At 37.1% G+C, this 15,267-nt stretch overlaps 3 protein-coding genes across 8 annotated transcripts in view; 1 reads left to right on the forward strand and 2 right to left on the reverse strand.

Moving 5' to 3' along the window:
• The window catches only part of LOC100538338 (uncharacterized), a 146,846-nt gene that overhangs the window by 118,300 nt on the left and 13,279 nt on the right, over positions 1–15,267 (reverse strand). The gene's annotated exons all lie outside the window — the stretch shown is intronic.
• The window catches only part of tbkbp1 (TBK1 binding protein 1), a 107,316-nt gene that overhangs the window by 89,615 nt on the left and 2,434 nt on the right, over positions 1–15,267 (forward strand). For 2 of the 3 annotated variants that reach the window (XM_087276450.1, XM_087276449.1), the window contains 2 exons: positions 1,141–1,256; positions 7,350–8,137. In XM_087276450.1, coding sequence (XP_087132576.1) covers positions 1,141–1,256; positions 7,350–8,137 — 904 coding nt within the window. Of the gene's footprint in view, positions 1–1,140; positions 1,257–7,349; positions 8,792–12,246; positions 14,438–15,267 lie in introns of those variants that run through there. The other variant, XR_015504198.1, reaches the window with a different exon arrangement.
• Positions 7,315–12,526, reverse strand: LOC147841420 (uncharacterized). Of its 2 annotated transcripts, XM_087276444.1 has the most exons (2): positions 9,471–12,526; positions 7,315–9,401 (listed from the first exon to the last, which is right to left on the reverse strand). In XM_087276444.1, exons 1-2 carry the CDS (start codon positions 11,745–11,747, stop codon positions 9,165–9,167), a joined length of 2,514 nt encoding a protein of 837 aa, XP_087132570.1. In that variant the 5' UTR covers positions 11,748–12,526; the 3' UTR covers positions 7,315–9,164. The 2 variants fall into 2 exon arrangements, with proteins under 2 accessions (XP_087132570.1, XP_087132571.1); XM_087276445.1 differs by having other exon boundaries at positions 8,781–12,526.

The raw sequence follows: 15,267 nt of genomic DNA on the forward strand, positions 1-15,267 counted from the left end.
AAATGATCTGTAATAACAAAGCAATAGTACCAACATGCTGTAATAAAAACAGTTAAAGGGATAGTTCACCCAAAAATAAAAAATTCTGTCATAGTTTGTTCACCCTTTCTTGTTGCAAACCGGTTTCAATTCTTCATCATTTGTTTTTTTCCTATATGGAAGTCAACGGTTACAGGTTTTTATTTTTCTTCAAAATATCTTCTCTTGCATTCAACTGAATAAAGAAACAAATAAAGAATTGAATTAAAGTAAATAGTGAGTACATTAGATTTGGGAGAACTATCCCTTTCACCTTGTGTGGTGTGGTATTACTGTCAGATCTAATAAAGCTGGCATACTTTCAATCTTTCAGAAAATCTAATCTGTACATTTCACAAATCTGTGATGAAAAATTAAATAAGCAAAAGACTGAATTCTTACTGACATGGTCTATATAGCCTAAATTATATAGACTAAATGCCTAGTTTAAATATAAATTAAATATACTCCACCACAGTCCAAAGACATGCAGTACAGGTGAGCAGAATAAACTAAATTTGGCGTAGTGTATGTGTGTGAATGAGTGTGTATGTGTGTTTCCCAGTACTGCGTTGGGGCTGGAAGGGCATCCGCTGTTTAAAACATGCTAGAATAGTTGGTGGTTCGGTCCGCTACCGCGATCTCCGAAACAGAGACTAAGCTGAAGGCAAATTAATGACATTCTTTCCCGATGTCATAGGATCAGAATGAAGGCAGTGCAAAAAGTAGGTTTTACCTAATTCCTATCTTGGCTTATCTTTACAACTTGGTTTCTATATAGACTTGTGTTTGCATCTCTCATTATTTATTATATTTTCGAACCAGCAGGCAGAGCTAAACAGACTAATGTAGAAGCAGACATTAATCTTCGGTGAAGGCGGAGCTTAGCAACCGTATTATTCAGTGGGACATTCTACATGTCATTTTGGCAGATTAACATTAAAATAAGATTTGAATGGTTTTAGACTAACATGATAATTGCATGGTGTTTTTATATATCAAAATGACATTTTAATATGTCAAAAGATCACCAGAATTTTAATTTCTCAGATGCCTTTAACAAATTACATTTTACTCTCTCTGCCTTTCTCAGTCTGTCTCTTTCTCCTGCTCTTTCTACAGAGTAAATCTTGCTTTGGCTTATACTGAACTAACAGAGGAGTTGGGCAAGTTGCAGGCTCTGACCTCAAAACAGACTGAGATACTGCGGAAAGCCTCACAGGAGCCGGCAAGCCCAGGTATGATATGACCATCTCTCATGTATTTCTGGCATACACTTACAAGAGTGGCCAATAGTCTCCAGAAGAAAAAAATTGTAAAATGTTTTTAATAAATGATCTTTTACTTAATCCATCCAAATATTTGGAAGCTGGGAAAAGAAAAACCCTAAAATTAGTTAAGTGTCTAGTACAGAACAATATAAACAATTATTAATATTTCATTGGGTCTCCCTAACAATTATCCTCCACATTCCTCAGTAATTATGTTTACTTGTGGTATCATGAATAAAGGAGCAAATAAAAATTGCTGAGCACAATAAACAAAAACAAAAAAACTCTTCAAGAACTACTATGTAGTACTGTATACTGTAAAAATTGACATCAACATGCAGTAAGATTGGTGATTAAATAAAGAGCAAAGAAATACATTTTCCAAAGCCACAATCCCATCTCTGTGCAAAATTATTTTAATATTGATAGGATGTTCATTTTTATTCATTCATATGAATTTGTGAGAAAAAAAAGGACTGCCCCTAAAAGTAACATTTACTGCATTAAGTGAGCCAATCATATCAAAAAACACTTGGTTTAAGTCTAACTTAACCAGTTAGAAGGCAAAGTTTTAAATTAATGAATTTCCCCTTTTATAAAACCACAGTAGCCTAAAAATCTGGAGAAATGAAATACTGGCGTTAGCTTTCATCAGGCAAAACCAAAGATTAAAACAAGACCAAATGGGAAATTAGAAGCGTGGTTTTTAAAGATGTTTTAGGCATTTCTGCTCAGCAAAAGTAAAACATTTTTAAGATAACCCTATTTAAAGTCTTTATTGAAAAGTACTCATTTAGGATGCAAATGTGTTTTTTTAGTGACTTTGCCAATGCCAGCCTGTATAAAATTTGGACTTTATGTTATGTGAATACTTTTCTAGACTTGTACGCCTACATTAGTCAAATAGAAAACATTTATATGAATCAAATATAAATCAAATAGTGGAAAATTAGATAATAATATTAATTAGCAAATGAATATTGATAATAATAATAAAACTTTTGAAAGATGATAAAATAAACGGGGCCCTTGAGTTTGCCTGGGGCCCAATATGATCTTAAGCTGCCCCTGACTACTGTATAACATCATGAACAACTATAAACTCTCATAAAGCACCAGAAGGTGTATAATGTACATTTTAAAAGATTTCAAATAGTAAAAAAGCATACCAGTATATTGCAATATTGCTTAATTGGCCATAGTCGTGTGATCCTTAATGAAGACCTTTGGGATGGATTTGAACATCGACTGCCAATCAGGCCCAAATACACAGCATCAGCTCCTGACCTACGGATGCTAATACTGTATGCCTTCTACTGTAATGAGGACCTAATTAAAGTAATAATTAGATTTTCATACTATAATGAGCAGCTTTTGTAATAGAACCAATTTGTCAAACTCATCAACATTTAGCAGAGTTGTTTGTAAACGGGCCCTTTAGAAAGCACTGCATGCTTGTTTGCTGTCTTGTTAAATTCCATAAGGAATATTTTTGCTGACAAGTTCTGATCTTCTTTAAAGTTGAGCGCCTCTTCTTTACAGTTTGAGAACATAAACAACTCCCTCTTATCTTTTTAGCACCTCTACTAAACCACAGAACACATTTGAAGTTAAAACCAGACCAAAAAAGCAGAAGCGGAGATGGAGGGGGGGGAAAAACCGTACTGATTCATAGATAAACTAATTTCTCTAAATAGCTGATTGCAATCTCATGATTGCAGGAAGCTCTGTGTGTGTGTACACACACACACACATATATATATATATATATATATATATATATATATATATATATATATATATATATATAAACAAATATCTATATATGAACGCTAGACTTAGTAAGAGATCCATCTTCAGTACAGGATCTTGTGCCCGTTGCTAGTCAGAAAACTGCGTTAAAGTAGCCCAACACAGGTTCTCAGGGTGAATGCACAGAAAAACAAAATGAAAATAACTTAAGAGGAAATGTAAGGGGAAGAGGAAGTCATCACAGACATCTATCTGTCCATTAGGGACCGCTTTCTTTGCACAGCCTTTCAAGAAATACTTCCGGTAATAAAGGGAACCACCTTTCTTTTAAGAAATTCAAATTTTGGTTTAATTTATTTATTTTTATTTTTTTTTTTTTGATGAATTTAAAAATATATATATACAGTTGAAATCAGAGATATTAGCCCTCCTGAATTATTAGCTGACATATTTTATCTTTGCCATGATGACAGAAAATAGTATTTTACTAGATATTTTTCAAGACACTTTTATACAGTTTAAAGTAGCATTTAAAGAGTTAACTAGGTTATTTAGGTTAACTAGGCAGGTTAGAGTAATTAGGCAAGTCATTGTATAATGATGGTTTGGTTTGTTCTGTAGACCAGTGGTTCTCAAAGTGGTGGTCGGGACCCCTCGGGGGTCGCTTGATTCAAAAATCAACATTTGTTCAACTGTAAGAATTACCATAATTTATCCATAACCGACTGGAGAAAAAAAATAGTAGTTAATAGTAACATTGTTAACATGTTAATAATAAACATTAAAAAGCCATCAGCCTCTCAAATGTTTTGTTTTTGCGACACCAGGGGTGATTATGTTATATTAAAGACACAGCAATAGCGTCAGACATTGGTTTTATGGCACCAGGTTAAACTTTCTGATACCTTTAAGGCAGCCACATACATTAAAAATAAATATGACCACAAATTAACATGGTGAATGGTCCTTGAGTGGCGTTCCCCAAAAATAAACAATGAATAGACTTGGGCCTTTTAGCATGTGTGCACGGTTTATATATTCATTACTACCTGAGAGGATATTGGGGGTCGCGAGTCACTGGCATTATTATGTTGGGGATCACAGGCTTAAATGTTTGAGAACTCCTAGACCAGGGGTTTTCAAACTGGGGGCCGCTAGGGGCGGTGAGATTGGCGCTAGGGGGGTCGCAAAGAAATTTTAGATGAAGGGTAATCAATGGGCCCACATGGATGAATTTTGTGTCCCGCATCATTCTGAAAGTTAATATATTTTTTATTATAATTTGAGCTCAAAAGTACTGCAAAAATTAAGCTTTATGTCACTTTCGTAACAAAGAAAAAGAAGCGAAGCGGCCCGCCTCTGTGCACGGAGACTTTTATTGAATAAGTTATTCTGGCCAGGTGCTTCCATTGATTTTTGGCGCTTGTCTGCTGCACCAGACAGCGTTTACCTTTCACTTACGCTTACCTATTTTACGCTAAACAACTAAATGAATGCTCTGGTCTATTTAACTGACTATATTTCAGTTAAAATACATGATCATTAAGAACATTATCGGTGGCTGAAAGCACTTCCCTGTTTATGGCTTGCGTTCCTAAGTAACCGAGCAGCTGGGTGCTGCGGAGTGCGCGCCTCTCTGCGCAGGCTTCACTCATAGGGAACAAAAAGCATTATAAAGACACGGCACAACATTGCACCTGTTCCTTAGTGCGACAGGATTTACACTTTGCATTGTACAGACGGTCCTCTTTGCAGCATGACAAACAAACATATTAAAATTGTAAAGCAAAAAGTGCTGCAATAACAATGAATGGAGCTGTCATCACATCAGCAAGTTCTCAGAGTTTCACTCCTGTTACACTAATGACAGCTGGATGAGCTCTGCAGTGGACCTCTTACTCACATTGGTTCATTTTTTTTCCCCCAATATGTTTATTGATTTTTTTCCTTTTCACCCCATCAACTAGGCATACAGACAACAATGCAGCCTACACAGCACATATCTACACCCTTCTTATATATATGTATATACACCCATACATACTAAAAAAAATAAATAAATTTTTTTTTTGGTTCAGTTATGAACCAACTCACATTGGTTCATAACTGGATGATTAAAAAAACTAAATTGTATACACCCTGAGTAAAACCACTATAGCCTATAAAATTATAATGTATCTGTTTGTGTTATGTCATAGGGCTAATTAATTATTAAATATTCAAATGTATTAGTGCTCTGTATTTAATGGAGCTCAACATATCTGATCAAATTTTAATACTCTCAATATAAATGCATTTTTTTCAAGATATTCCCCTTTTTTCCATATTTATTTGTGTAACTAATTTAAATGTAATGTTCAGTATTATTATTAACAGAACAAACTGGTATGGACATTTTAAAGTCAGCAAAGCTTCTAAAATTATGCAAAGTAAAACTTGTGGCTCTTTGAACTTGAATACCCAATTCTAGATTGCATTTAGGAAATTTTTTTTTATCAGTGTATGTCAGGATTGTCGACCTAAGTAAAAATGATGTGCACAAAAAAAAAAGGAATAAAAAAAAACAAAACACACTGAACCACTACAGCCTCCATTGTAGTATTGCTAGTTACAACAGTACAGTTAACTGTTAACAGGCTGATGAATGACAAAACTCTTTAAAACTTTAAAGCTTTAAATCTTTAGATACATTTAGACTCTCAGCTGTAAGGGTAAATACAGAAGAGTCTAGCTGTGCATAGGCAGGGAAAAAAAGCATAAAAACGGCATTAAAAACTGTGTAAAGTGACGATTTATACACAAAATATGTCTTGATGGAATTCAGTGAGAGCAGACCACAATGAACAATGCGCATGAAGATTTGATCTATAGATTGAAGCACTGAAACCATGTCAACTCAACTAACATCTTACAAAAATTAATCCAGATAATGAATAATATAAATTTATTGCATAATATATAATAATATAAATGTATTGAATTATACAATTTAAAAAAAATTAAGTACAGTTGTTAATTTGAGGGGAGTTTTTTTGGCGTCATTTTTATTTTTTTGGGGTCCCTAAAAGGATTCGCCCTACACAAAGGGGCCCTCAGCTGAAAATGTTTGAAAACCCCTGTCCTAGACTATCAAAAATATGTATAGCTTAAATTAGCTAATAATTTTGACCTTAACATTTTTTTTAATATAAAAACTGCTTTTATTCTAGCCGTAATAAAACATATAAAACTTTCTCCAGAAGAAACAATATTATCAGACATACTGTAAAAAAATGTAATTGCTCTGTTAAACATTGTTTGGGAAATATTTAAAAAAGAAAATAAAAATTGAAGGGGGCTAATAAATCTGACTTTAACTGTATGTTCATCACGAAATCTTGAAATGCAAGTAGTGATGGACATTCACCAACCATTTTATTAGCTACACTTGTTCAACATAGTTCAAGACAATATATTGTAGTTCAAACCGAGTTTTAATATGGGGATGGAAGGTTATTAGGTGACTGAACACAGCATGGTTATTGTGACCCCACACACACACACACACACAAACATCTTAGATTCAACAAGATTGGTAAAAAAAAAAAAAAAAAAAAACATTTTCCAGCAAACGTCAGTTCTTTGCATGACCTCCACAGTGACCTGATCTCAATCCAATTGATTCAGATTATAGATGTGCAACTGACAAAACTGAAGCAACTGCATGATGCTGTCATCACAACAATATACAGTATCTGAGGCCCCTTTCTGAATCTCACTCATTCATTAATTTTCTTGTCGGCTTAGTCCCTTTATTAATCCCAGGTCGCCACAGTGGAATGAACCGCCAACTCATCCAGCACATTTTTATGCAGCGGATGCCCTTCCAGCCGCAACCCATCTCAGGGAAACTTCCACACCCACATTCACACACACACTCATACTCTACGGACAATTTAGCTTACCCAATTCACCTGTACTGATTGTCCATAGTGTATGTGTGTGAATGAGTGTGTATGTGTGTATGTGTGTTTTCCAGTACTGGGTTGCAGCTGGAAAGACATCCGCTGTGTAAAACAATAAGTTAGCGGTTCATTCCATTGTGGCGACCCCTGATGAATAAAGGGACAAAGCCAAAAGAGAATGAATGATTGAATGAAGGAAGATAAACCAATACTGGCAAGGTAAACCAACTAGTTGCCGGTGAGTGTGTATTGATTGTATAATTTGTGAGAAAAGGTTTAGGACAAGGTTCTAGTTGTATTCGTTATTTATGCTTTTTTTTCACTTTTTTCCATGTCATGTTTTTCTCTTGATTTGCTGTTGTAGTTCAGCGCCACTCTCCTGTCCCTCACCAGAGGCATTCGCCCGTTCCACAGCGCCATTCTCCAATCCAACAGCGCCATTCCCCCATCCAGCAGCGTCACTCCCCTGTGCCCCAGCGGCGCTCCCCTGTGCTGCAGCGTCTCTCTCCGGACATGCACCGTCGCTCGCCCCTACCTGAACTCAGTGACGGCCCTGCATCCTATTCCTGCAGGCCTACTTCCCATCACCTGAGGGCCAGTTTCCAGGGAAGACGCAGTTACTCTGAAGTAGCTGATCCATCAGCTTATCAACGTCCTCCACGGTTCACTCTGGACCCGGTGTCCACCCTGCCGAAACCTCGACCATACGTTGACAGCTACCACAAGCAGCAGCAGCAACAGCAGCAGCAACAACAACAGCAACACGGAGGAAGCCAGCACATGTTAGTTCAGAGACAGAGCTCTCAGTCTGGGGTTGGAGGCGATGGGGGATTGGTTGAAACTCCACGGCTGTCCAGGGAGTTATCTTTCCACCACTCAGAGGTGTCCCACTTGCATTTCGATCCTCAACCCAGTCCAGCGCCTCTGCATTCATCCCCACAGCCTCCGCAGTCTTCAGAGGATGAGGAGGAGTGGTCCTGCCCTCATCCAATCAGTCCTCCGCGAACACTAGGGGTGTCGAGTCCCTCATCGAGCTCCAGAGGTCCAGCCTCTTGTTCAGCATTCCCTATTCCTTCCCGTCCCAACACCCTAAGCTGCCACCCACCAGGATACCTGCATGCAGAGCACGCCCAGTCTTGGCCATCTATCAATGTGAGTATCCAGTATCCACAGTAATGCCTGTGTGAACTATGTGTATGGATTAGCATAGGTGCAAGGTGAATGATAAAGTAAAATAAGTCGTCTAATTTGTCTATCTAAGCAAGATGGAGCACTACCGACAAGCAGTACCAACTAGTGCACTTATTCTGCCTGATTCGTCCATCTGAACAGATGAAGCAGATCGTAAAACAAGACCCAGGCTTTTAGACTGCATCTGAAATCACATAGTCTAAATTAGTACTTATTTTCCTTAAGTAATTACTTCATGTCGTTCTATACCAGGGGTCACCAACCTTTTTGAAACTGAAACTACTTCTTGGGTACCAATTATTGTGAAGGGCTACCAGTTTGATACACACTTCTTAAATAACAATGTTTTCTCAATTTACTTTTAATTATATGTTGTTATTATTAATGATTAATGATATTCATCTATGTGAAGAGACACTGATCATGTTAATGATTTCTCACAATAGTTCTCAACAATGATTTAACAAGGTAAGAAACAGAAATATCAATATGCAGCACTTTATTCGTCTAAAATAGTTTTACTTTTTTATATATACACCTTAATGTCATTAACAAATTTTACACCAATGCAGGTGTGATTTAAAAAGAATAGCTTCAAAAAGTACTAGATTTAAGGCAAGGCAAGGCAAGGCAAGTTTATTTATATAGCACATTTCATACACAATGGCAATTCAAAGTGCTTTACATAAACAAGAATAAAAGAAACAAGTAAAATAAAAATAAAAACAAAAAATAAAAATGCGTAAAAACAAAACAAAACATAAAAACAGGTAAAATGTGATACAAAAGAATGAAGAAGAAGAGAAAAACATGATAGTGCAATCTGTCGGACGCAGCACAGTGCTCATTCAGTAAAGGCACAGCTAAACAGATGTGTTTTCAGTCTTGATTTGAATGTGCCTAATGTTGGAGCACATCTGATCATTTCTGGAAGCTGATTCCAGCAGCGAGGGGCATAGTAGCTGAAGGCAGATTCACCCTGCTTTGACTAAACTCTTGGAACTTCTAGTTTATATGATCCTAATGATCTGAGTGATCTGTTAGGTTTGTATTGAGTGAGCATATCTGTGATGTATTTAGGTCCTAGGCCATTTAGTGATTTATAGACCAGTAATAATACTTTAAAATCTATTCTGAATGTAACTGGCAGCCAGTGTAAAGACCTAAGGACAGGTGTGATGTGCTCTGATTTTCTGGTTCTGGTTAGAATTCTGGCTGCAGCGTTCTGGATGAGCTGCAACTGTCTGACTGTCTTTTTAGGAAGACCAGTGAGGAGTCCATTACAGTAATCCACCCTGCTGCTGATAAAAGCATGAACAAGTTTCTCTAAGTCTTCACTAGAAACAAAGCATCTGATTCTTGCTATGTTTTTGAGATGATAGTATGCTGATTTACTGACTGCTTTGACATGACTGTTAAAACTCAGATCTGACTCAAGAGTCACACCAAGATTCTTGACCTTATTTTTTGTCGTTTGACCTTTAGTGCCAAGGTACACATTTACCTTGAGAACCTCATCTCTGTTCCCAAATGCAATGACTTCAGTTTTCTCTTTGTTTAACTGAAGAAAGTTTTGGCACATCCAATTGCTCATTTCATCAATGCATTGGCAGAGGGTGTCAATGGGGCTGTAGTCATTAGGCACTAAGGCTAGGTAGATCTGAGTGTCATCAGCATAGCTGTGGTAGGAGATTTGGTTCTTTCTCATTATTTGGCTTAGAGGGAGCATGTAAAGGTTGAACAGGAGAGGTGCCAGAATCGAGCCTTGTGGGACTCCACATGTCATGGGTGTCCACCTCGACCTATGGTCACCTATACTGACATAGTAACCTCTCCCTTCAAGGTAAGATCTAAACCATTTGAGGACCGTGCCAGACAGCCCAACACAGTTTTCCAGCCTATCCAGAAGTATGCTGTGATCGACAGTGTCAAATGCAGCACTGAGATCCAACAATACCAGCACTGTTATTTTACCTGAATCTGTATTTAGGCGTATATCATTGATTATCTTTATAAGAGCGCTCTCTGTACTGTGATGTGCTCTGAACCCCGATTGAAAATTGTCTAAACACCCCCTGAAGTTTAAGAACTTCTTAACCTGGTTAAAAACAACTTTTTCAATGATTTTGCCAATGAAAGGGAGATTTGAGATTGGCCTGTAATTGCTCAATAGGGTGTTATCCAGGTTGCTCTTCTTCAAGAGGGGTTTAACAACTGCAGTTTTAAGTGAGGTTGGAAAAATTCCTGATAGAAGTGAAGCATTTACCACTTTTAGAAGATCCATTTCTAAACAGGTAAACACCGTTTTGAAGAATGATGTGGGGAGCGTGTCAAGACTGCAGGTTGATGTTTTCATAACTTGCACAATTTCTTCAAAGATTTTGCCGTTAATTGCCATGAAATCAGACATAATGTCTGATTTCTTAAGTTGTGGTTGAGCTTGTTTGATATCGACACAACTTGACTGATTGGATGAGCTGATTGCCTTTCTGATATTATTGATCTTATCGGTGAAGAAATGAGCAAACTCATTACATTTGCTTTCAGAGAGGAGCTCACTTGGAATCCGACTGGGGGGGTTTGTGAGTCTCTCTATCGTTGCAAAGAGTGTACGAGCATTATTTAAGTTGCTGTTTATAAGGCTTGAAAAGAAAGTCTGTCTAGCAGTGTTTAGTTCCATATTAAAGGCATGAAGACTGTCTTTATAGATATTATAATGGACTACTAGTTTCGTCTTTCTCCACATACGCTCAGTTTTTCTGCACTGTCTTTTCATCATTTGTACTTTAGGTGACCTTGTCCAAGATCCCTTTTGCCTGCCAGTCATCTTCTTGACTTTAACAGGAGCGATGTCATTTATGACAGTCTCAATTTTAGAATTGAACAAATCAAGGAGAGAATCAACAGAATCTGCAGATATACTTGGTGCTAGCGATATGGCCTTCATAAACTGCTCACTGGTGTTCTCATTTATGCATCTCTTTCTGACAGAGACAGATCTGTCTTTAATAGCTGGAGTGATCAATATATCAAAAAAGATACAGAAATGATCAGATAGTGCCACATCCTTAACAACAGTCGATGAAATGTGTAAACCCTTAGTTATAAGTAGATCAAGAGTGTGTCCACGATTGTGTGTGGGTCCTTGAACATGCTGAGTCAGATCAAAAGTGTTAAAAACAGTCATCAGTTCTTTTACAGCATTGATTTCTGGATTATCAATGTGAATATTAAAATCCCCAGCAATACTAAAATAATCAAATTCAGAGGTTACAATTGATAACAGCTCTGTAAAGTCATCAATAAAAGCTGCAGAATATTTTGGAGGTCTGTAGATAATGATCAGTAAGATGCGTGGAGCACCTTTTAGTGCTATACTCAGATATTCAAAAGACAAATAGTCACCAAATGACACTTGTTTACATTCATAGACATCTTTAAACAGGGCAGTTATGCCTCCACCTCTCCTATTAGCTCTGCAAACACTCAAAAAGTCAAAGTTTAAAGGAGCTGCTTCATTCAGAACTGCTGCATTACAACTGTCATCTAGCCAAGTTTCATTTAAAAGCATAAAATCAAGGCAATTTGTGTTGATAAAATCATTGACTAAAAGAGACTTATTGTTGAGCGATCTGATGTTTAAAAGCGCTAACTTAACAGTTTTAGCTGTTTTTTCTATAGTAGTCTCAGATCTACATTTAATAGACACCAGATTTGAATGATTTGCTTTACGGCCTGATGAAGTCTTTGGTTTTCTGTCACTTAACACAACACATATCTGCTTAGAGAAAGCTACAGACACACTGGGTTCCTGCTTGTTCTGAAAACATTTGATAAAGACACTGTTATCTAAGCAGGTCCCTGACACACATCACAGAGAGCTCTTGTGTTCACCAGCTGAAGATGGGGCGTTGTTGTTTGGGCCCTGGCGGTGTGATCGGAGGGCTCTTCCAGGTGGGCTCATAGGTGGTTGTGGAGCAGGCCACTTTTTGGTTGGTAACTGGGGGCTTGCGGCAATGGAGTGTGAAAGTTTAGTTCCAGCATACACCAGTTCCTCCATCTTTTTTGAGCTTACTGGTATGTGGTGAAATGGTAAGCTAGTTTTAGAACAGGCCTGTGGGCAACTCATGTAATCCTTGTTTGCTACCTGGTGCCCGTGGGCACCATGTTGGTGACCCCTGTTCTATACAATTCAGTTCAATTAATCTTTGTCTATAGCGCTTTAACATGTAGATTGTGTCAAAGCAGCTTAACATATAAGTTATAGTAAATTGAAACTCTGTCAGTTCAGTTTTCAGAGTTGACGTCCCACCCCATACAACACACACACACACACACACACACACACACACACACAGACACAGACACAGACACACACACAGACACACACACACACACAGACACACAATCCCTGCTCTTCACTTTCATCCACTTTAATCACAACCCCCCACACTCGGTTTTTACTTACACCTGCAACTCCCACACCCCCACCACCCCTGCTCTTCTCTTTCGTCTAAGACACCTTTAAAATAATTTCTTAGAGGCCAGTAATTAATATTACATTTATTATGAATTTTTATGTGAATGATTGTTATGTGAACTACTGCTGCATCATCAGTCACTTCACAAACACTCTCTTGTGGCCTCATGGAACAGCATCCCAGTATGGGACAGGTCATCTGGGTACTTTTTTCTGACATTGTGAATTTAGACATGGGCCCAATCCCAATTCTACCCCTTAGTCCTTCACATGAAGGGGTTGGGGTAAGGGGAAGGGATAGCTCTTGAAACTAAGAGTTTTTTTTTCAGGTTCACACTCAAAACCAAGTGGTAAGAAAAATTCCTAGAATACACCATCTACAACAGCAGCAAGGCTGCACACAGCAGTAAAGAAATGCACAAATTAGTTTTTTTGTCATTATTACAAGTTTTTACAACAAACAAGCATGTTTTAATACATTCATAACCGCGTTCATGTTTTACTGTCATACTTAAAAAAATAATTTAAAAAAAGCTAAAATAAAAACTGCTAAATTTCGCGATCTATAATACCTAATAATAACTCCTGTATAGTAGTGCCACAAGATACCTTTCCATCTGACACTCAAATTCCCTGTCAGAAAAGTCTAGTGGTTGTGAATGTACTTATCACGGTATCTGCTATATTGTTAATATTGTTTTCGTGTGTTTACATAGATGAATATGGCCACGGCTTATTGCAAACTTATTGCCACATTATAATAACATGATATATGCCTTCAGTGATTTCCTTAAGATAAATACTAAAATAATAATGCAACTGGAAGAACTACAGCAGTCATGATCATCGATCTCATAAAAAGCAAGAGATCTCGAGATATGATGAAGTGTGCAGGTGTTGTAGTGCTGTCTCATTTCTTAGGGGTAAGATTTGTAGCCCTAGGAGTACAAAAACAGAATTGGGATTGAGCCATAGTTTGTCACAAACTGTTTTTTACTTAATTTATCTTATGAATGCAAGTGATTTTGGATGCAGCCTTACATTCCTACAGCTCAATCCTAGTTTGCTATTGGCAAATAGATAACACGAATAGAAAACCCCATCCCAAAGCACACATGATTGGTTGAGCCACCGTTGCCAGGCTGCAGAGATATTTTGAAAGTGCTACAGGGACACAGATTGCACCCGAAATGGCATCATTTTAGGAGTAGGTACATATTCTGAAAAAGTCATTTACTTTCTAACTATTTTAAAAAGTAGCAGGAAGTAGCAGGGACTTTTTGACTGCACTAGTTACTAATATATAGTATGAAAGTATGTGATTTCAGATGAAGGCTACATCCCTCCTAATGGACAATTCCAGTCTGCTATTGGCCATATTGGCTCCTCCAACCTTAAATCATTTTATGAGCTGCTGTTGCTGTGTCTGGCTGCCATAAAAAACAGATATATTTGCTACAGTTACAAATGTTTACAGATATCAGAGATAATTCAGACCAGCGCAACCCTAATTTTCACGTTTTGCACCACATTGTTTAAATAGCAAATCCATTTGTGCCACTTTGTGGACTCATGGGCTTGCTGGTCTAAAATAGAGGTATGTTAAGGCGCTTTATTGACACGTTATTATTTTGAAAAACTGAAATAGACTGCCAATTAAAAAACAAGTCTAAATTTCAGCGCTGAGCATATTAGTTATGTGCCTATGTGGGTTCAGATGCTTACACTGCTTAATACACACAGTATGTACAGTCAGCAATACACAAATATCTTTACATATGAAAAAAATTAAAGAATTAAAATGTTATAAAATTATTTTCTACATAAATATAAAAACAACTGCCTCCATGCCTTCTTCATGCCTTTTTCAGTTTATTAATGACAATTTGCATTCGTATAATGTTGTTGTTATTATTATTATTTTTTTTATTAGCAGTATTATTTATTATATACATATTTATATTTGTTTTAATAAAAATAAGTTTAGATTTGTCCACCTGTCGGTTTTGAAGATGTATGCATCACTATATGAGGCATAGGAACAGGATGTGTGTTTGGATATAACCACATATATTTTTTTAACCACACTTCATTATTATTGTTAATTTATTTGTTTGCTAGAAATTAGAAGTGAATTTAGAAATCGTTTTGAAACAAATCTTTGCACAAACTAAATTAAATATGTGGGCTAACGGATGTCTTCAGTGGAGTGAGTTAAACACCATTCCTTATCCACAAAAGTAAAGGAGTAAAGAGTAAAAGTAAAATAGAGAAAGTAAAGAGGCTGAATGGAGGAGGCTCATTCTTTATCCTCGCGCTGCAGATCTGTTTAAATGTTTTCTTGCAAGTAAAGCGTTCAGTTTTTCTACTTACGAAGTCCACCGTTTAAATAGCAAATGTGCAATGGTGTGACGCTTCTGACTCTTAAATGGAATTGGAGATGAGACTCTGATTGGTTTAATGTTCAAAACACACCCATAACTTATTAAGAGAATAAACACAACCCTGTTAGACCATGTGCCAGGGCGCAGAGTGTATTTTTTCCATCCTTAAAATAGCAAAGTGGATTTGGAAACGCCCCTAATGCTTTTGCCTCATGCGCTTTAGTCTT

Source organism: Danio rerio, chromosome 12 (assembly GCF_052040795.2).
Source record: "Danio rerio strain M-AB ecotype USA chromosome 12, GRCz13ab, whole genome shotgun sequence".
Taxonomy (NCBI): domain Eukaryota; kingdom Metazoa; phylum Chordata; class Actinopteri; order Cypriniformes; family Danionidae; genus Danio; species Danio rerio.

Bases quoted from the DNA above. Each gene is read 5' to 3' on its own strand.
- LOC147841420 (XM_087276445.1), bottom strand. From the start codon at position 11,747: ATGCTTTTAAATGAAACTTGGCTAGATGACAGTTGTAATGCAGCAGTT.